The sequence below is a fragment of the Monodon monoceros genome, unplaced genomic scaffold (genome assembly GCF_005190385.1).
Source record: "Monodon monoceros isolate NGI ecotype Baffin Bay Population unplaced genomic scaffold, NGI_Narwhal_1 Super_Scaffold_18, whole genome shotgun sequence".
Classification (NCBI taxonomy): domain Eukaryota; kingdom Metazoa; phylum Chordata; class Mammalia; order Artiodactyla; family Monodontidae; genus Monodon; species Monodon monoceros.
In genome coordinates this window covers 43,181,580-43,204,916 of record NW_021703774.1, presented here as the reverse complement: position 1 = coordinate 43,204,916, position 23,337 = coordinate 43,181,580, and the positions used below count along the sequence as shown (strand labels likewise).

The 23,337-nt window shown below is 36.6% G+C and overlaps 1 protein-coding gene across 3 annotated transcripts in view; it reads left to right on the top strand.

Annotated features, from left to right (window-relative positions):
• HMCN1 (hemicentin 1) overlaps positions 1-23,337 on the top strand; it is a 508,266-nt gene that overhangs the window by 175,794 nt on the left and 309,135 nt on the right. For all 3 annotated transcript variants that reach the window (XM_029226849.1, XM_029226848.1, XM_029226847.1), the window contains exons 6-11: positions 195-301; positions 10,898-11,018; positions 11,996-12,259; positions 13,570-13,714; positions 17,598-17,719; positions 22,538-22,813. In XM_029226849.1, the coding sequence (XP_029082682.1) occupies positions 195-301; positions 10,898-11,018; positions 11,996-12,259; positions 13,570-13,714; positions 17,598-17,719; positions 22,538-22,813 (1,035 nt within the window). The remainder of the gene's footprint in view (positions 1-194; positions 302-10,897; positions 11,019-11,995; positions 12,260-13,569; positions 13,715-17,597; positions 17,720-22,537; positions 22,814-23,337) is intronic.

Here is a 23,337-nt window from a genome sequence, read left to right as displayed (position 1 = left end):
ATAGCAAATAGGAATGTTACTTCAATTCCGATATCCAGAAATGCTAAAGTTGAGTATATTTTAGATATAAATAAAATAATGTTTTGAGCTAGAGGCACAAATGTCCGTCAGGTACTTTGTACTGGAAATGTATACAGCTAATATACATAGCTGAAAGAAAGATTATGCTTGTTACCATTATGTCTATCTTGCAGGGAAGCTGATAAAAAAGGGATTTGGCCTGAATGAACTATTAAATATTCACAACTCTGCCAAGGTGGTGAATGTTAAAGAGCCAGAGGCTGGAATATGGACAGTGAAGGTATCTTATAGTCTATTTGTTATTTTATTTTGGTGTTGGCATGTTTTATAGAGTGTATACAATAGTTTATTTATATCTCCTCTAGCAATCATAGAGAACGCTTTTACTAAAAAGCAATATACATGGTGCATTTGTAGGAGGTGTCTCGATCACATGAATTGACAGTGTTAAGTTTTGATGACCACGAAAGGCATCAATACCACTATAAATAGACTTAAAATTCTTGGATAATTTTCCTATCATCAAATCGGCAGATTGATTGTGTTAGCCACTGTCTGCTTCCAAAACAATCAGAGATGGAGCCAGTAGAGAATGATGGTTGGGGCATAGGCCCCAGTGTGGAACTGCCCTGGGTTTGAATCTCAACACCGCCACTTAAAAGCTGCATTACATCAGAACTATAACTTCTCTGTGCCTTGCTTTCCACCTCTGTAATGTAGGATGGCAATAATAGTCCTTTCCTTCATAGAATTGTGCTGAGAATTAAATTAAGATGGTACAAATGAAGTACTTTGCATAGTTCCTGCTACAAAATAAGCTCTCAAGCACTGCTGGTTATTGGTATTTGGTGGATGCACATTCATTGTGTACTTTAACACAGAATGGTATTTGTATCCTAGAATTAAATTAAGTAGTATATATTCACTCTAAGAAAGCACTGTATTTTGGCAGTATGGAGGAAAGAACATACCCTCAAAATTCAGGATGCCATAAATCTGAGATCTAGTTCTGTTGCACATTATATGTGGGACCCACTCTAGTACGTGGTCTGAGTGGCTTGCCCATATTTCTCAAAATTTTCAGTGTGCTCTGGCCTATTTCCAACTCAGGTACCCGTGTTTCTGTGTCTGAGAGGCTTTTTTTTTGTTTAACCTGAACAGGAGAAGGCTGTTCTTCCGGAGGATGAAGCCCCTCAAAAGCAGCTTTCATCCCCTGCAGGAATAAGCTCCAGTGAGAGCAGGCTTAAAAGCACACCCTTTATGGGCTGTATTCTTTTTCCTGTGTTACCTGCTCTTTGCTTATTAGCATCCGTCATACCTCCCAAATGAACAACTTACTCTAGAATCCTTCCGGGACAATTCAAATGAAGATACCCCTTACATCATTTACTCTTTCATTGTCTCAGCTTCCCTCCATAAAAAAATGGAATCATTGGGCTCATAGTTCAAATTATTTAGCTTCTGTGAAAGTATGCGGAGGTGTTACACTGTAGAGATTCGAGGTGCCATTTTTGCATGCCAGTTTTTTTTTTTAAGGAATACTTATATTAACTTTACCAATTTAAAGAATGAAAATTTTCATTGTAACTCCATTTAAATCCTAGAATATCAATTTTTTATTCTCAGAACTCTCAGCCTTATAAGGAAAATAGAAAGTGTAATATGGATTTTTAAACATGGATAATATGGGATAAGGGTGTAAGTAAAAAGGCAATGTGAAATAAAATTAGTAATTTTTTATTGAATAGATCAGAAATGGTCCCATCTGCCTGTTTTATTCACCCAGTTCCTTGCACATAGTAGTTGCTCAATATTTATTGAGTGCATTAGATTGTCAACAATGAAGTGTTTTGCTGTTATATTTTAAATAAATGTGGCCAAATTTGATGTTATGGTTATTTTGACCAACTTGCCCAAAATATGACTAGATAGAGTCTGACTTTCTATGACCACAGTAAGAAGGAGTATAAGAAGTTCTGAGTCTCTTTATCCCTCAAACACTTTAATTTAAGCATGACCTAAGCCAGCAGTGTCCTGAGCTAGCAAGTTCACTAAGGTAATTCATTCTTGCTCTCTGAATAGTGACATTAAGTTGTTTATCATTGATTTTGAAATATGTACAAGTGATGACACTCTTCCGTATTATTAGCAACTTATTGTAAAGTATTTGAATCCATTTTGCAGGTGATTTGGATTACTAGCAGTGGTATTTCCTCTAGTAAAACTCTTGCCTAGAAGAGGGATATTTTATATGTCTGATGGTTTTCCTTGTGCCTAACACACCTATTCATTCAGTCTCCATTCAGTAAACATTTACTGAGCATCTGCTTTTGGCCATGTTCCATGATACTTAATGGGCACTGAGTACATCTTAATTGATAATTAGAACAGAGAAGCACTGAGGATTAGTCTGTGAGTGAGGAGAGAGAGGATAAGACGGTGGGAACACTGTAGACACGTTTCTAAGCGTCTCCTATAATTAAGAAAACAATAAAAAGACACAGTATCTATTATCATATTACCTTAAATTTATATCTAGTCATCACCAAAAAGGTTCTGGTCCTGATGTTACACAATTTCTAGAGTACAATTCGTGGTAACTAAACAAAGGATAAGCATTACAATGCAAGTAAAGATAGTAAACTTATTTTGCTCCTAAACGAAATGCCAAAATAATGTATTGGGTTGGTGAAAAGGAAATTGAGCTGAATCTACTGACATAAATACGGCTGTTGACTTTGGATCTCCCTTTTGAATGGCTAATGAATGATAACGTTTTACACGTGTGCTTTCTCAAGCGGAGAAATGTCTGAGATAAGATAGCACATCCCTGGTGCCGTCTCCTGTGCACTCTGCTATCTGGCAAGTGTCTGCTCTATCAATGGAATTAATAATGGCTTTTTGAATGTTTCACATAACAGTTTTAATCTCAAGTATGGAGCACAGCCTATCTCTTAATTGACCTTAGCCTGGTATTCAAGGACCACCTAATTGAACCTCAACCACTCTAATATGCTTTTGCAGTGTCTCTCACCCTCTCTCTTACCACATTCTCATGGTCCATGCTCTGTCTCAAGCTGTTGCTTCTTTCTAGAATGCTCTTCTTACTTTATGTCTGATTGATAACTACCCACTAATGCTCAGCTCAAATGGCAACACTTTCATCAAGATTTTTCTGACTTTTTTCATCCAGAACATTCTCTTTTCCCTCTGGCTTTCTATTGCAATTTTTCTGCACCTCCCTTTTGCATTATTTTTCCCCTTTATGTCATATGTATTTCTGTACAGATTTTGTCCTCCAATTTTGCTATAGACCAGACTGTGTCACCAATATATGCCATAGTGCCTGGGAAAGAACTGTATAAATATTCCTGAATAAAAATTAATACACTTATTCTGATGATACCCAGGGAAGAAGGCAGAAGCATTGGTTTAGTTCACCCACAGTTGATACACTGACGCAGAACATTTTATTATGTCCATGATTTGAAATGCTATGAGAGTGGCAATTTCTTTTCTTTTGTGGTTCTCCTCTGAAACCCTGGTAATTTCTTTTGTGTGATTTAGTAGGACATTTTCACTAAACATAGACAATGAGTCAACTCATCAGTACAGTTCATATAAGTGACTTGGATGTTTTAGGTTGCCTGTGATGCAGGGGAAAACATGCCAAAAAGAGGTCACTGAAATGAACTGCAAGTATTATTAAAAACAAAAGAGAAGGTTGTTTTATGCCCCTAAATTTTCATTTGTAGGGAAGCTACAAATCCTGAATCTAATTTCTGAGAAAAAATATAAATTTTCCATTCGGTCAGCTGTATCTGTATATAGAGTATTTGAACATAACCACGGAAACTCTCAGGCCAAACTGTGTGCTCTGCTCTTTAAGGGAAACTTCCTGCAAAGACATTAAATAACTGTCAGCACCCATTAGGTTTAGGTGGTACAGACTTTCTATTAGTCTAGGATTATCAATGTGATCATGTAATTTAGCACATGCCCTGGGGTGTTTCCATTAAGTAAATTTGGCTAAACTGTCCTTACATAATCTCCTAAGGAGAGAAGGGAATGTACCCAACCACATGATTCTATTGAGATTCTGAGAGTAGTAGAAATATTCTGTTTGTAGATAGTTATTTTTGTTGCCAGAGCCTACTAATGCATTTTCTATAGGATAAGGATATTTTAGAAATCATACTCAAGTGACACAAACTTGCTAAGGAATCATAATTAAATAAGCCTCAAGTCTGCAAAGGACTGCACAAGTAGAATATTATGCTGGACTCCAATTATTCTTACCTGGTGCCTCTTTTGAATAAGCCTTCAGACTACACCAGGTGGGTTATTTAAATGGATTAGATATGGCATTAATTCAATGTTTAGGAATGCTGTATAGTAGATTTTTTCCTGGAATATTTCCCAGTTATTTTGGTCTGCCAATATCAGATTGTCAACCAAATGGAATGTTTCCTTTAAAGACATACCTGTACTCTTGTGTTTTTGTATAAATGTGTAGAGGTGTGTGTGTGTGTGAACATATACAGAATTTACTCTTTGTTTTGGGTACATTTCTCTCCTTGTATCACATTTCTTTAAAAATGTAATACCTAATAAAATGATAGTATTTAAATCTAGCTGGCTTTATTATATCTTTATGGCTGGCACAATGCCTAGCCCACAGTAGATTCTCAATAAATATTTGATTAAAACCATAATATTCTTTAATTTGTAAAGAACAGTATGTCATATAAGAGTAAAAACTTTAAAAAGAGATGGATGTCTATTTTAATTCAAGATACACTACTTAGTATCTTTTTGACCTTGAAGAAATTACCTAAACCTCTCCAAGTCTGAGAAAAATGGGGGAAAATAATACCTACTTAATATTGTCATGATTAATTTAGATGTTGGTAAAATGTTTAAATGGTTTCTGACACATGAATGGTAAAATTAGTTAAAGCTGTTTTCCTTATTCTCCTGAATGTGTGTAAATTGTACCTATATTTTCTATTAATTCAGATACACATAAAGGTTTTATTTTTTACTTGGTTTATTTATTATTTTATAAAACATTGAAACTCCTTAGGAGAGAGAAGTTAAAGCCAACTCTATCAATCACACTTTAATTCAGTTTATAACGGGGCACGACTCACATTTAGTACCAGGAGGAATTCTCCCGGCTTAATACAAGAAAGTTCATTCCTCACTAATGTCTTATGTCCTGTGAGGGCTGACAGGTGTTCTACTTCACATGGTCACTCAGGAACCCAAGCTGATGGAGGCACCATCATATTTTTTTTATGGGGAAAAGACTAGACCATGTGCATTGAATAGAAAAAAGGAAGGGATTGTGTCACTTCTCTGATGAGAATTTTTTGTGAGTGACAGACACGCTTTACTTCCTTTATAACCCATTGGCGAGAACTATTGTCATGGCCTAATGGTCTGCTGGAGCTGGCTCATAAATGGCTCGTGTAGAGTCAGTTATGCACTTTCTCTTCCCAGCTCTGTGTTCAGTGACATCCTGTTGAGAGCTTGAAGTCAGCCACTGTGGTAGTATTTACATCACAGAAATTGGCAAATACCCCAAATTAGGGCTTTCTCTTTTCAGAGAGAATTTTACCAACACTCCACTAACTTGACCCCTCCTAAATGGGAGTGTATTTAGAAATTTAGAATGGCAAATGAATAGTTGGGTGGTATTATTGTTTTCTATGCCATAGCGTCCAAATCAACTCAGAGATTATGTTATCCTAAAATGCTGTGCATAGACCTAGAAAGAGTATTGAGCTTGGAGTAATTGCCATTTAACTCCCTGTCTAAACCTAAGCAAGTAATCATTTCTTTGAGCCCCAGTTTCTTTATGGTGCTATAAAATCATTTTTGGATGTAACAGTATTTTGCGAGATAATGTGTGAACACACTTAGCATAATGTGTGTAGAAAAATTCAATGAATTCTTGATGACTCTGGCATTAGTTGGTCCTAGGGGAATCTAAGGAAAAGTGCCAACATTAAGCATTTGGATGACGTAGTATCATTTATTAAACCTACATATATTAAATGCCTATTGAGTAAGATTTTATAGGTGATATATATGATATAATTATTGACTTCAGGGGCTTTCAATGTAGAGAGGGCTTTTATCCTTAAACTAAAAGTAGATCCATCTGCAATAGAACTGACCAGGAAGCTATCAGAGGAGCAACTAATTTTCTCTGGAGCTCTCCATGGTCCTTGCTTCATGGTACTTCAGCCTGTCCTGCTTTTTCATTCCTCATAGACTCACTCCAATTTAGAAGCCTACACTCTGGTTCACTCTGCTCCTTCTTTCCTCTTACTGCTTTGTGGATCATGGCTACCTATTTACAATTATAGAATGCCAGTGGGTATCTAGTCTAACCTCATCTTTGCCTCAGGTCTGCTCATACTACAGCAGCCTCTGTATTCCTGATTCAGATTCTTCTGCAACTTGATCAACATGACATTCTAACTCAGGATAGTAGTGTAACTCATTATGAACCTTTATAAATTGTATGAGTAAATATACTCTTTAAAATACAACTCTCAGAATTTCAAGCCAATACAAACCCAGTTCAGTGTCTAGTGCCTAGGAAATTTCCTGTTATGTTTGGAACCATTATGTTCCAAGCATAAGATTTCCCTCTTCTTAACTATGGAAAGCATGAGGTGAGGATGGCTCTGTGCCAGAGTGATGCTTCTAGATATTCTGTGGTGGAGAGATGCTTTTTGGAGCCAAATTCTAATTTTATTATAACCCACAGTTTAAATCTACATGATATAAAGAGCAAATAGAAAAACATTAAGTCAGTAATTTTTGTCTTACTAATTTAATTATATATATAGAAAATGGTGCTAAGATGGCTAAGTAATTCAGAAGGGAAGAGAGGAATAAGAAATACACAGCTGGACTTCCCCTCTGTTTAACTTCGTTACGGAATTAGCTGAATTTTCTTCACCCCTCCAAGACCTTCTTATCATTTATTTCTCCTCCAACACCACTCTGTCCATAACATGTGAGAATCCAAAGCCTTCTAATGCTTCTGGAGTTTCCTGAAGACTTACTTTCTTTTGGTCTCCTTGCCTCCTGATTATTTGTGTGTTGATTCTAATCTTTTGTACTTCGATGGAGGGTAAAGCTCAGCCCTTCAAAAATTTCGTAGGAAATCCACTAACAAGAATCTTTTGTGAGTTTAGTAGATTTGCCTATAGATTTGGGGACATATCTTGAAGTGAGTTGTGTCCTTTTGCTCTCTCCTTGCCCCCCATCCTTCTTTCTCCCCATTTTGTTTCTGCTTCTCTCCTGTGGATAGACTCAGAAATTCCATATTACTTTTCTATTATGTAGAGCAGTTGGGTATATTTCAGCTTTTAGCTCGAAACCAGCATAATCCAGTTCACTGAGATGATCATGAGAAATGCATGGGGTAGCAGTAGAGGTCAGTTTCTGGAGCCTCACTGAGTTTACATCCCAGGTCTGCTACCCACTGTTTATCTGTGACTTTGAGCAAGTCACTTTACCCTTCTGATCTGTGAAATGAAGATAATTATAGTATTATCTCACAGAGACTTTTGTGAGGATTAAACGTGATAATTTACATAAAAGATTTGCCTGCTGTACAGAATGCATTTTGTATATGTTGGCACTTTTCTCCTTCATCCATTTACTTGTTTGTTTAACCATCGTTATACATAAAATCTTTTTGTTCCTATGTCAATAATACTTGAAAAAAGGGAACTCAGCTAAGAAACAGACTAAAATAATAGCTTACTTTAAGAAAACAGATTAAAATAATAAATTATTGGCACTTTCTCGTGATATATTGTGTTCCTAAAATAATGTCCAAGTATGGTTGTAATTCTTTTAAGAGAATGATTCGAGAATGATAAATGCAGGCATGAGTATTAGAGGTAATTTTAAAATAAGTTAGCTTAAAATTTTTCTTTGCATTTTATTTTTAAACTATAATTTTGGTTTATTTGTGATGTCCCTTGCTTCCATTACTCTGATTAACCCAAAGTTGGATGTCATTGTGCATAAAAAGTGATTCGCTTGGAACTATCTTTTACTTACAAACCCTTTTAAATTCTATGCAGGCATTCCTACTGTTTACAGTATAATATGTAAATAAATTAAGATTTTCTTAACTAATTACGCTTCCTATTCTTAGCATTTCTCAGAGAATAGTAAAACTATGTCCTTATCTCCACCTACTTTTTTGCTATGCTGTTTGGATCAAAATTAATTTATTTTCCAATAATTTTATAAAGATTGTAAAGGACTCCCTCTTCATCAACTCAGCTTTATTTTTAATGTATTATTTAGCAACAGGATAGCATATTTTCCAACACTTAGGTAATTTTTAAGTTTCTCACTTAGCTATTAAAAAACATTTTTTTTTTTTTTTTTTTTTTTTTTTGCGGTACGCGGGCCTCTCACTGTTGTGGCCTCTCCCATTGTGGAGCACAGGCTCCGGACGCGCAGGCTCAGCGGCCATGGCTCACCGGCCCAGCCGCTCCACGGCATGCGGGATCTTCCTGGGCCGGGGCACAAACCCGTGCCCTCTGCATCGGCAGGCGGACTCCCAACCACTGCGCCACCAGGGAAGCCCCTAAGCAACATTTTTTAAATGGACTCGTTATCAGTTGATTTGTGCACAGACACTTGGTAGATGATTAGCACTTAACAACAGTCATTAGGCGGATTGCGTGTTATATTTACCCTTGGTAGCCTCAAGAGCTGTTTTATCATAAGGGACTTTCTGAGCAACAAGACAACTAACAGCAATAGATGATGTCAGTGAAAAAGTCTAAATCAACTCATAATATTGACCATTTCATTTCTCTTTTACAAGAAACCGGTAGACAATAGTGTCTTCACTATAGCTCTACATTATCTAAAGCAGTTGAAAGTAGACTTAGCAAGGTTTTGTATAGCCTTGTAGGAAATCCTCGACTTAAAATTGGTTTATGATTGTAGTTTTTTTTTTTCTTGTCTGTTATGTGAAATTCAGAACACATTTTCCTTTAGAAATAATGCAATAAGTGGTGGTACTGAGACTCCTACACTTACACTTAGAATCCTTTGTTACCCCTATGAAAATGAGCGATAGTAATAAGCAGCATCGTTTATACTAAGAATACAACAATGTTTTCATGAAGATGTGTTGTTTTTCTTTTTCCTCACCTTCATTTTCCTTTCCTCTGAGTTCCTGCAAGTTCTGCTCAATGAGGAACATGATTGGTAGCAACAGGGACATATCTCCTCACCCTTTCTGTCCTCATTGCCAAATAGTGAGTCACAGTGATGTAGGGAAAACTGTGTGGTTTGCTGAGCCTTGGAGCTGGCTTATCTTTAACAATGCTGTGGCTTAATCTAGCTGTTCACTATATTAAAATCATATATATCTATCTTTTTAGCACCTTCTGTCATGCTATGATAACTAAATATGTGTTTCTCAGTGTTGAGATGGAGAGCCATGTTGGCATACTGGTGTTATCATGTGAATGCTTTCTCTTACTCCTATATTCTGCTTCTACCTAAATGCTGCTATCATATAGTCATTTTATTTTGAGACAAAATCTCAGTGATCAATGTAATAAAATAATGGTGAACTCTTGTTCATAAGCCTTTAGATGGTTTTTGAAATACATGTTCCTAAACTCCACTCACTAGAGATTCTGATTCAGTAAATCTTGGCTGGAGCTCAGAGTCCATATTTTTACAAACAACCAAAGTGATTTTGTGTAGGTGTAGATATAGGTGGTCCTTAAATCATATTTAGAGAGATATTGATGTAGAGGCTAACTCTGACTTACCTTGCCCTTGGGAGACAATGTAGCATGGTGGGGAAGAGCCCAGAGCCTGACTTTTGGATTAAAACCCCACCTCTGCAAGTTAGGAAAGTTAGGAAACCTTGTGAACTTGGGCAAGCTGTTGAATAGCTTTCGTGCCTCAACCTCCTTATCTGTGCAGTGGGGATAATGACGATATCTACCTTATAGGGTTGTAATAAGGATTAAATAAGCCAATGTATTCAAACAGTCTGGGCACAGAGGAAGTGCCCAATAAATGTTAGTGTTTTATCCTGTGACCCTAATCCAAATGATCAATATTTATTATTTATGCACATATGGATAACTTCAGTGCTTAGCTATTCAATATCTTGTTCATCTCCCCTAGGAGGTGTTAACTGAACTACAGGCTAGTCTGTGCTTTTATATACATATTTCTATGTGCCTTTTCTGTAATTCTGTCACTGCATTTACTGCATCCTCTTGAAGATTTCGCTTTCTCCATCTGACTGTCTCACTGGCCATAGACCCTTACAGGGTCAGGACCTTCTTTTCACTCATATTTGTATCTTGAGCACTGAGTGCCTTGGCTGGACACTGCTGAGCTGACGATGCCGTTTGGCTAAAAGTTGGAGAATGGTCGGCTCTTGTGCTTGTCCTGGCTGTCTCTTCCCAGAAGCAAAGAGAAGGGAAATATTTTCATAATAGAACCTGGATGGTGTTTAGGGGAGAAGATTTAGTCATTCGTTCATTTCACAAATATTTCCTGAACATTCACCATGTACACCAAGTCCAGTCACTATGACTACACCCCTCTATCTTTTACCACTGGTCACGCAATATAAAACTCAGCTGTACTTTAGTCCCCTGGGATATGTATTACAAAACTTGCATTGAAGTTACAGAATCACAGTTTAGTTCAAAACACCCAGATCAAAAACCTCAGTGATCGGACATCAATCCTAGTTAAACACTCTGCAGTTTCCCATACTGGTTAGTGTCTAGTGTGACCTGCATCCTGGATCAACTGCTGATAGAGTTTGTCATTAAACATTTTTCAGACATCTAGCAGTGGAAGGCACTCTGTTCGCATCACCGGCCTCAGTACTATTGATTTTCGAGCTGGTTTTTCCCGAAAGCCCACCCTGGACTTCAAAAACACAGTCAGCAGACCGGTGCAAGGTTTGTATGTTCTCATTACTTCAGTTGGCATAGTAGATATTGAAGTGCAAAAGAGTTCTCAGACTGTCTGTGATTTTATAATTTTGTGGTATTCAATAAAATTGGGAAACATAGCATCTTTATTTTAAATATGATTGCACTCTTGACCTAGTAACTGTTTCTCAAAGTGTGGTCCCGAGGCCAGTGATATTGAAATCACTCAGGGAGCTTATCAAAAATTAATTCCTGGGGCCCACCCCAGATCTCCTGAATGAGAATCACAGAAGGTAGGGCCCAGGAATATGCACTTTAACAAGCGCCTCATTGATTCCTACACTTACTAAACTTTGAAAACTGATGACCTAGATCTTGAGACTTTTTCCTTACTAGCGTCTTACTTGCCTGTTGTCAAGGTGAAAATGCTGCGTGCGTGTGTGTGTGTGTGTGTGTGTGTAGTTAAAACATTAAAGATACCATATAGCATTATATGTTCCAAGGTGAAATTATTGTTGATTTGAAAGGTGCTTATGTTCCAAGGTGAAATTATTGTTGATTTGAAAGGTGCTTCTTCCTCTTGTTTTATTCATGCAACAAGATTTATAGTTAAAAAGAAGGCTCAATTCTACTGTGACTTTAAATTTCTTTTTTCTGATAGCTCTTTTATTTTTATTGCTGCAGTTACCGGAAGGATACAGAATAGTGAATCTTTAAAAGTATTCATATAACAAATATCATATAACGCAATATTCATAATTCTTTCTACATGTAAACATTAACTACCATGAAAATAATTACTTAGGGTTTCCTAAGTTTCTCTGGTCATGAATAAACTGTCTTTTATGTAGAGAAGATTCTACAACTGGGCCACAGTTTATGGCACAGTCTGTAGTACTCATACGTATGTCCTTATTACCTGTTATTATAAATACAAAACTTATTTGATAGATAACCTCAGGTGCGTGTTACTTGCAAATGATGAGAGTTCCTTTCTCTTGTAGGAATGCCTACCTATGTGCTGCTGAATACTTCTGGAATTTCCATCCCAGCTAGAGTAGATCGTCTTGAACTTCTGAGTATCTCAGGCAGCTCTCTTAAGACAATTCCTATTAAATATTATCCAGATAGAAAACCTTATGGCATATGGAATATTTCTGACTTTACACCACCAAATGAAGCTTTCTTTCTCAAAGTAACAGGCTATGATAAGGATGATTATCTCTTCCAGAGAGTATCAAGTGTTTCCTTCTCTAGTATCGTCCCAGGTAAGATATCACTTTATTCAGCACTGGAGTATTGATAGTTTAAGGGGCTGATATGGTCCTATGAGTAAAGAATGGACTCTAGAGAATTCCCTGGCAGTCCAGTGGTTAGGATTCTGGGCTTTCACTGCCAGGGGCCCCTGGTTCGATCCCTGGTCAAGGAACTAAGATCCCTCAAGCTGCGCAGTGTGGCCAAAAAAAAGAAAAATAAGAAGAATGGACTCTAAAGTCAAAAATAATATCCTCACATTATTACTGGGTCACCATGTAGAAGAGCATTTACACTTAGTAACACAAGCTTTCCTAACCATAAAATAGCACATTCAAAGTTTCATGTTAAGTCTCACTGATTGTAGATCTGAGAATTTTGATTACTTCAGTCAGTCTGAGAATTTGAGCTGGGAAGTTCTCATGCTCTTACTCCCCCTGGCATATGTGTTTAATATTTGATTAGCTATCTGATTTGGCTAAATGTTTATATACAATTGTCAGAAACCTTTCTACTTTGAACAGTAGTTCCCTGCAAATAACTGGTGATGATTTTGCCTTTTTTGGTTAGTTAGTTAATAAGTAAGCTAGTTACTTATATATTTGCTATTATTTCTCAAGGCTGATGACTGGATTCTGACCAAAACTTTAGAACTGTATGTAACTTGAACCATGGACTGACAAGGATACAGAAGGATTGTTTCTAATATTGTACTTTTGGGTGGAGGGATAACAGTTTATCATTTATACATAAGGTTATGATTTGGGAAATTCAGGAACCACTCTGTAGCTATTGGTTAATAGCTGTAGAAAGGAAATAATAGAACCAACCTCAGTATTTCCTCATATGCAGTATTCAAAGTTCGTTGTGTTAGCCCCTGAATTGAATGCTTAAAAAAGCTATTGGATTCTTAAAAATCAATTTTTTCGTTCCTTTTTGGAAGCAGTTACCCTATGAATTCAATTCTAGGATATGTGTATTGTTTTCATAGTTTTACATTTTTGAAATTGAACTATGTTCTACAATTGATGATGTATTGTAACTTATCTGGTAGCTTTGTTTTCTATCTTGGTGGTACAAAAAATGTTATGTCTTAAGGTCAGTGGAGTCTTAGATTCAATGAATACCTTAGTAAAGGGTCCATGGAGATAATCCAGAAATTAATAACCTTTGAACAAAGAAAGATAAAGTGATTTTTCATGATTTAGATTAACTGGAATGCAGAGAATTTACTGGAATAATTTAAGTATGAAGCTTTTGAATGGATTAACAGGAAGTACCAAATATTATTGTGACCTTCTTGCCCATGTTCTTTTTTTCCCAGATGCTCCCAAAGTTACAATGCCTGAGAAAACCCCGGGATACTACCTGCAGCCGGGCCAAATTCACTGCTCTGTTGAGAGTCTTTTGCCCTTTACCTTGAGCTTTGCCAGAAATGGAGTTACACTTGGAGTAGACCAGTACTTAAAGTGTGTAAATGTTTCCATTAGTAATAATTTATAGCACTAAATATCTAAATACAAATAGATACTTATTTTAATGTACTTTTTTCATTAGACATTCTTATTTATTTGCTTCAAAGTCTTGGAATGTAGCAGTGAGCAAAACAGACACAATTCTGAACCTTTGTGGAGCTTATATTGTAAAGGAGGAAGATAGAAGCAGGTGATAAATATAATATGATAATATAATAAATGCTAGAATACATTAAAGAGTTGATTCAGGTTTTATAGAATCTGAATTTTACACAGTTTAAGGGTCCCTGGATAAGACAAAGAATACAAAATTATGAATACAAAGTTAGGTCCTGAATTTTGTAAGAGTCCTTGCAAATGAAACTTAAGCTTTAGTGGCTTGAGTATAAACATGTCTCTGAATCTGATTTAAAGTGTTATGGCAAAAAGTAGAGCAGGTTAATTGGGGCAAGTACTACTGGTTGGTGGAGTACATGTGGTTTTGGCCAAGTTGCAGTTTTAAAATTCAGAGTAGGGGCATTTGAGCAAGGACTTGAACATGGTGAGATATCCAGGTCACACAGATATCCAGGGAAGAGCATTCACACACCAGGAACAGGCAATGCAAATGCACTAAGGCCAGAGTCCACCAGGCACGTGGGAAAGAAAGACGGGAAGGAAGCCAGTGTAGCTCTAGCCCAGGGAGCCAGGAGGAGAAGAGTAGAAATGAGGTGTGTGCTGGGGGTGTGGGCCAGATGGAGCAGAAGCGTGTGTGGTCACTACCGCAGCCAACAGTGAAGGGAAGTGGGCTAGAGGGCACCAATTTCCGTTGTGAAGATGGGTGAATTTTCTAGACAAGTTTAAGGAATCTAATGATAAAAATTAAGTAGGCCTTGAAAACTAGAGGATGATTTCTGGCAAACTTTTTTTTTTTTAACTTACTATGAAACTACATTTGGGGGAAAAACTCTAAGAATTATTTTACAAAGCTTTTACACTGGTAATTCAATATTCACGTAAATAACTTGTGTAACATGTTAAATATTTGACAGTCTTAGCTTATACAATCTCCTTATGGGGTCATTTTAAGCAGAAGCTATGGCAAGAATGTTCATTATAACTTGAGAAAATTTTCCATTGTTTAAACATTGGACTGTATTATTTTCTGCTATTTGCTTAACATACATCTTGATGATTTCCTTAGCTGCATATTTAATAACCAGCAACATAACTGACCAAGATATCAAATGATGAAGTTACAAAACTGAATGATGAAATCAAACAATTCTGCTTCGTGTTTAAATACTAACAATTTTCAAAGACACTGGAGATTCTTTATAAGCATTAATTTATTAATTCCACACAATTCCTTTGAGGTAAACCACAAGGATTCTTTCTTTCATTTTTCCAGCCCTGTGGCCCAGAGATGTGACATGCCTTGCTGACATTTGTTAAGTTCTTTGGATGTAAGAGGCTAACGACATAATTGGGCATGGGTGATGATGGATTGATTCTCTAATCCCAATTCACTTTCACATCTCTGCCCTAGATTTCCTAATAACTCCAGCTGCATGACTGGATCTTTGTTATGTGAGTCACTGTGGTCTCTAGGGGATGTAGGAGAGAATTAGTTTCCATCAGTAACAAGACACATTTCTATCTGACATGTTCCTTCCCCTGTTCCAAGGGTCATCCCTTCAAAACTTTTTATCGTGGCCATATAATCTTAATGCTAACTGATAAGGGTACATGAAAAAGAGAATTGTTTTCATGTAATATTTCATAAATAAGAGAGGAACAAGTATAACTGTAAAGAATATTCTCTAAGCACTCCATACAGTAGTTTTGTGCCTTTGAATAAATTACTTGTCCTTCTTCCTCAACTTTCTGGTTTTTAAATAAAGGGCCTTAAGACTAGAAGAATTGTCATTTTCTGTTCTAAAATTTCTGCATGTCTCAGTTTTTGATGAATTCTAAAATATGCTTGGCTCTGAAGTAGGCACTGCAGAAGACATGAAAGATGTGTGTATTTCAAACTCCTACCTTCCTGGAACTTACCAGTACCTCCTAGACAATGGCATTTGTAAATTTGGGCTTAGCCTACTGCTCTTAAGCATTCATGATACATCTTAGGTGATCAATGCAGCATAGAATAAGTCATACTCCGTTTTCTTCTGAACGTGACAGTAAGGACCACTGACACCTAATGCAGACGCAAGTGAAAGGAAACAGTATTAAGTGAATATTCTCAGTTACTAAAATATATGGAAGGATCACCTGGCTTATTTTCTCGCTTTCCTAATGACAGGAACCTGTGTCTTGACTTTCTCTTACAAACTCTAGGTTAGTGGTAAATGTACATTAAGAGCTCAGTGAATTCTTCATAGTGGTTTGGTGATGGGTGTGGTTCATTCGGATGGGGAGAGATCTGGAGTTATTACTGTGAGGTATCACATCTTGTACCACTTTCAGCTTCAGTGGAAGGTGTCTTGACTGCAGTGGGCTTTTCATCTCATCTGTATCTTGAATGTTTAAAAAGTTTATAAATAGCTATGGTTGATTATAAGAAAAAATTATGAAAATATTTATGACATTGCAGTCATTTTAAAACAATATAATGCTTGTTTTATAGATTATTTTAATGTTTTAAATAAGGATTAAATAGCTATTACTAAGACATTTCCAAAAAATGAGAAACAACTTGAGTGTTAGAGGACAAAGTATAGATATTTATTAAATGAATGAATATGTAATATAGCAAAGGGATTTATTTTACCTAAATGACAACTTTGACTGTAAAACTGATAATCTTTTTCTTTACTCATTATATACATAGATTGAACCAGTTATGGTATATAGCCTTATGTAGAGCTTATATATAAGAAAGTTAAAGAGGATTTATCTTTTGGGAACCAAAACGTTTTTTTTCTACCTTCACACTTGTAAATTACTGGTTGAGTTGCTTTGGCTAGAACCTCACTGAACATGACCAAAACCTGGAAATGAGAGGGGAAGGAGAGAGGATTTAAAGAGTGTTTCTGTGCCAACTTTGTATCTTATGTTTTGATGTAGCCATAGAAGGTCTCCCAAAGAAATTTCCAGTGACCCTAACTGGACACAGGCACAGGCTATAGTTCTCAGCAGCAAAGTTACAGGCCTGTTCAAAAAAGAAAAAAAGACATATGAATGTGAAAATGTGGGAAAAAAAAAAGTGGTAAAATGATCATTAGTTTGAATTAAATGAGTTTTGAGGGAAGATTAAAGATGTCTCCCTGATATTTTCTCAGTAAAAAAGTCCCACTCTTCTATCCTCTGCCTCTTTAAAGTTTTTCTCACATTTGGAAGTGAATTCTTTTGTTAGAACCTACGAAGATCAATAGAAAACAAAACAAAACAAAACTTACTGTCTTTATGTTTTTTGCTCAGAGTACAAAGCTTAACTTTCTAATTAAAATACAAAAGGTGTATAATTTTAAGCTGTGAAGAACTCTGCATAATTTTATCAATAAAATTATGATAATTATGATAATAAAAGAACTCTGTATAATTTTAAGCTAAAATAACTTTTTTTAAGCTGTTTTTTTGTTGTTTTGTTTTGTTTTTGTGGTACGCAGGCCTCTCACCGCTGTGGCCTCTCCCGCTGCGGAGCACAGGCTCCGGACGCACAGGCCCAGCAGCCAATGGCTCACGGGCCCAGCCGCTCCGCGGCATGTGGGATCTTCCCGGACCGGGGCACAAACCCGCGTCCCCTGCATCGGCAGGCGGATTCCCAACCACTGCGCCACCGGGGAAGCCCTAAGCTGTTCTTTTGAATGCATAAAACAAATAGTGGAATCACTGTTTTCAATTTGGTCTTGTTTTTGTAGTAACTAAACATGCTTCTATTTTCTTACCCCAGAGAATCGGCCAGTGTGACCTGGGATATTGAACAGGTCACTTTGTCTGATGAAGGCTCCTATGAGTGCATTGCCGTCAGCAGTGCAGGGACTGGACGGGCAGAGACGTTCTTTGACGTGTCAGGTAATTATTCCTAATTGCTTTGCAGTTGCCTAAGTATTAATGTAGCTATGGAAATGGGATGTTTGTTAATCCAGGCTTCACTGCATATTAACTGTGTGACCTGCCTTGGGCCAATTACTTAAGAACTCAGTGCCTTGGACCCCCTAACTATAAAATGATGACAATAAGAGTAACAGTCTCTATCTCATGGAGAAACTGAGGATTAAATGAGACAGTGTATGTCAGGCACTTAGAAGAGAGTCTGGCACGTAGAAACACCTAATAGACATTAGCTGTTTTTATTATTGTTGTTGTTATTATCATTATTATTATTATGGGGGCTCAATAAATATTTTTTGATCTCCATATAGTATTTTCCTTTGAAAAAATAAAATATCAGAAAAGGGAGAGATCCATTCTGATTATAGCAATGTTCAACTTTCCCTTTCCCTCTCCCATATTTATAATGAGCAGAGTGCTTTTGTGAATGGATTCTGACATCTAAGTTGAAGACAATAAGGAAAGTATCACATTCAAAAAACATAGGACCTCAGTGGCTACAATATTGGTATTAAGAAGGGCAGAAGTCATGCTAATTAAGTTACATTTAAATAGTGTGTTTCCTATGAATAAATGGGCAAGGCTCAGATTACTTTACAAGGTAGAATATATTTTAGTGAAAAAAATTCATTTTTTCCTCTAATCTCCCAGATTAGAAACCCAAAAGACTACCATTATCAATTAGAAACCAAACAGACTACCATATATTATCATTGATCAGGACTTAAGCCACTTACTTACTCAGCATATATCTAGAATTTATTGGAAACTTTGTTTTGACTCAGTTATTTTCTACCTGCCTCCTAGCCTAGGGTTGCTGTGTGTTTAATAGTAAGCCTGTTCTGACTTAAATATGCCTGTTGAGTTTATAACAATGTCTGAATTGTCAATTTAGTATTGCTGTGCATTTTCTTTGGAAAATTTAAGACAAAAGTAGCTTTATAACTGTAGGGCTGTTTAGAAGCCTAGGATTTATGTTTGTTATCATTAAGGCCAAGCTGAACTTTAAAACAGAGGCGTGCAAGCCTGTTCTTCTTGCAGTAAATTATTCATTTTCTCTTATTCTTAGAAAAATAAAGTTCGTCTTCTGAAACAATTTAGCAAGTTGACATGCATCATAAACTATTCATTTTTTTCATCTCCCGTAATTATGAAAAGCATTGGAATCGTGTCAACATTCCTCAGCTTCTGGGGAAACAAACACTTGAGCACTTGAGGGTTTTTTCCCCAGCAATATTAATTAAGGGAAGGACAATAGGGAAAGAGGTTTGAGTGAGTTGATTCAGACATATTGCATAAATAACTGGAAAGTACCAGAAAGAACTCCTGAACTGACTGCTAAGAATTTGGCCTTGTGGTGTCAGTAACTTCCAAATATACACTCTACACGTGCCCTTCTAGTATTAATCTGTGCCAGCCGAGCCATGGTATTGCTAGGAAGTTTTACTGTACCAAAGCCACTTTTCAGGAATTGTGTCCCACTGGTTAATTATGAAAGAAGGGCAGAAGCATGGATTGTATGGCAATGACTGTAACAGCAGAAGTAGCAAGCAAGTGCCCCTTTGGACTTGAAAGAGTGGACATTTCTTTCTGGGCTAACTTTTGTTTAATCTTCCAGCCTCAAACCTCCACCCAGGTCCTGGCTCAGCCACCCTCCTGTCACTACTAACCAGCACACCAGAATCAGATTTGAATTCACAGGATAATTAGATCTCATACTTTGGACAGGAGTGTTGGGAAAGCACGGCATTATGGAATGGTGATGTTTTTGTATCACTGTGGATGAACATTTATAAAGTCAAATAGCACCCAAGAACTGTTTCAAGAAAAGTTAAAGTTCTAGCAATATGTTACTTCATTTTTTTTTCAGCATTTCCTTCTAGACAACATTTTTAAGGATTTTTGGTTCATTGGAGATATTGGTTATTGATATATTGGTTTTAAATGCAAAATGGGTGCAAAAAGAATTATACCTCTTTTATTGCATATAAACATATAGAAAACAATGAACAGAACTGCAGAAGCAGGAAAAAATTCTTTACAAATGATATTTTGTACTTTACTTTATATTAATTTTCTCTACTGAATTTATTTTTTTAGCATAATGTCCCCCACCTGCAATGCACACATACATACAATACCAACATTTTGGCTTTAAGTAAAATTGAAAAGAGAAAACTTGTCAAGGGCATGTTAGTGACAGGCAATCTTAAATTTTAATTTCAGGATATTCTTTTAGAACAGGGTAAGACTTGGAAATAATATTATACCACCATATCATTTTATAGCTAAAGAAACTGAAGCCCAGAACAGGCAGGTGCCCCATTTCTGATCAGATGGATAGGTAGTGAGAAGTAGATTCTTAGCCTCCTGACTCTCAGTCCAGTGATCTTTACCTAATGTCACAAGGCCTATGCTTATCATTCTTTCTCAGTTTTGAGGTTTCATCTCTGGTCCCCTAATCCTAGCCTTAGCCATTCTTTCACTTAAGAATGACTGCCCCTCATCCTCCCGGGACCAGGCTGTTTCCGGTAATTTGTTATCTTGGCCTCTTTTGCAAACTGCTGTACTTCTCCATCATCTCCTCCATCACCACCAAATTTATTGATGTATGCATAAATATTTCAGTGCATATACTATTATCTGTAGATATTTATGCAGTGATGGTATTGTATGTCATATTTAAAATCTCCTCTCCTCCTGGATATTAGCAGAAAGTTGGCATTTTACATATTTGAATTTATATTTGAAGAGGAAGTAGACTCTGAGGCAGATTTTGCACGCAAGAGGGTTATTGCTGAGTTTCCTAGGAAAGAACACCTGTAAGGGAGTGGAAGAAGTTAAACTGTGATATAATCACAACAGGGACCTCAGCTGATCCTACAGGGAGTTCTGGAGCTGGGGTGACCCTGAATTGAGGCAAGAGAGCTGCATCTTTTTCCTTCATTAAGTGGTCCCTGGAAGTGGGCTGCACTGGAAAGGGGGTCTAACCCGAGCATGTTAGCTCCCTTGGCCATGAGCTCAGTAGCCAAAAAGCAGAGCAGCTAGGGAAATGAGTGCCTAGGTCCTTGAGAAGGATCTAGTTGTGCACCCAGCCTCCCCTGTATGCCCATAATATGGGATTTTACATTTTCTAAAATTCCCTAGTCTAGTTGAAGAAGTTTATTTAAAAAGAACAAAAAAAGAAACCCACACAAAATGTTTTGTGGTCTTCAAAAAGATTTTGATACAGTGTCAACACGTGTTCACAAGTACTCGCCTCCAGGTCTTTGATGGTCCATACCATCTTGTATGTTAGCATCACAGAGCCTTAGTGCTAGAAGGGGTCTTTCAGATTACCTAATTTAATCATCTCATTTTTCAAATAGGGAAACAAACATTGTGAATAAATTGGCTTATCTAAGGTCATACAGCTAGTTAGGGATAAAGCTAGGCAGCCTATGTTTGCCAGACTCAGCAAATAAAAACATAAGATGCCCAGTTAAATGTGTCTCTAATATTTCATGAGTCATACTTATACTAAAATGTTATTTGATATTTATCTAAAATGCAAATTTAGCAAACCATCCTGTATTTTATCTGTCAAACCTAACCAGACTTCAGTCAGACCTTCCTAACTTTCTCCTGTACTCTTCCCAATTGATTCATTAGCTATTTTCATAAGAGATTTTAAAAACATAGCAGAATTGTAAAAATTCAGGATTTTTAAAATGATTTAGAATAACATAGACTCCTCTAAAAATGTTTGGAAAACAAAGATAAATATAAAGGAAAATATGAAAAATATACACACTTCTCTCTCTCAGAGATGACCACTATGGTTCTGGCGTATTACTTCTAGGTTTTATTATAGGCTTATGTTATCCATCTGCACGTATATATAGTTTTGAATAAAGAAGCATAAAGCTGGATCTTGAATATCTGATACTCTTTCACATTTAAACTGAAACAGACACATGGGTTTCCAGCTAGTTTTTATTGCTATATTATTGGTCAATAATGGCTTTCTGTGGCAGGTTATTTTAAAGCATTTGGGCAGAGTGAGCTTTACAGGGGCATTTGGATTTACAGTATTCTCAAACCTAACTAGAGCAATATGTGATTTTCTCTAGAAATGTAGTTAAATATTTAATTAGTAAGTGCCTTTTGACCACATCTGAAATGCGCATGCGTTACTCAATGCCTTTTGTGTACATGGTCCTATATGTATAATTTTTTAAAAAGTCTATGCCTTACTGTTAACTTGCCTTTCTTAAATCAAACATTCCTCATCTTCACTGGGAGAAATTCATCTTACTCTAATGTACTGTGTCTTAATGAGTTTATAATCCCCTTAAAGCTGATACCATTGTATCTTTTCCATATCTACCATACTTAATGCGCTATTTTCTTTAAAACACTAAGTAAATGGTTTTAAATTTGAAAAATCCATAAATGCTACTTTCTTCAAAATTCAAATCAAAATTTGACTCATTCTGCAATCCTGAATCAGTCTAGTCATATCATTTTGCCATGCCTCTTTGATCCTCGTATCTATAATTTACAGATTTGGACTTGAGTGTACTTTGGTCTGTAAACATGCACTCCTACTGAAAGCATTTTTCAACTAGATGATAATTTTCTTGGGGTGACAGACATACGTATTAATGAATACGTTCTGTTGTACTGCATCTTTCCTACTAGATATTCAACACATGCTCATTAAATTTTTAAACCACCTCTATGAGTGAGCAAAATGACTTCTGGGTCTTTCAATTTGAATCTTTTCATTTCACACAGAGCCCCCGCCAGTCATCCAAGTGCCTAATAATGTTACAGTCGCTCCTGGAGAAAGAACACTTTTGACCTGTCTTGTCATCAGTGCAGTGGATTACAATCTAACCTGGCGGAGGAATGACAGAGATGTCAGGCTGGCAGATCCAGCAGGAATGAGGATCTTGGCCAACCTTTCCCTGGAGCTGAGGAGTGTGAAATTCAGCGATACCGGAGAATATCACTGTGTGGTTTCCAGTGAAGGAGGATTATCGGCTGCATCGGTTTTCCTCACAGTGCAAGGTACTGTGCTTATGGTGACTTCTGAATTGTGGCGTCTTTCTGTCTTCCTTCTTTGTTCTCTATCCCCTTAAGTTGTCTGTCTGAGGGTATCTACGCAAACAGTTACAGTTTTGAAAGATAGAATGCTTGTGGACCTTGAGGGTCTGAAGCTGACTAAACTGGAAACTAAAACATCACTACCAAATAGGTGACTTTAAAACAAACACAGCTAATCCTAGTGGTTGAAGACCTTTATTTTAAGCAAATAGAAATAGAAATTGTCTCTGGATGATTTAATGGTTTTAAATTCTCTCATTTATCCTGTGAACTTTAAAAAAAAACTAATTGTTAATAATTGATAAAAAACTTTTTTTCCCAATTTGAGTGCATTATTTGCATATTTAATTTACTTTTATGGTTTAAGTTTTAAGATGTTTCTCATCTAGGTGAAATTTTATTGAAACTTTAGCAGAGCTGTTTTTACCTTATTTATGTTAGACACACACACACACACACACACACACACACACACACACACACACACA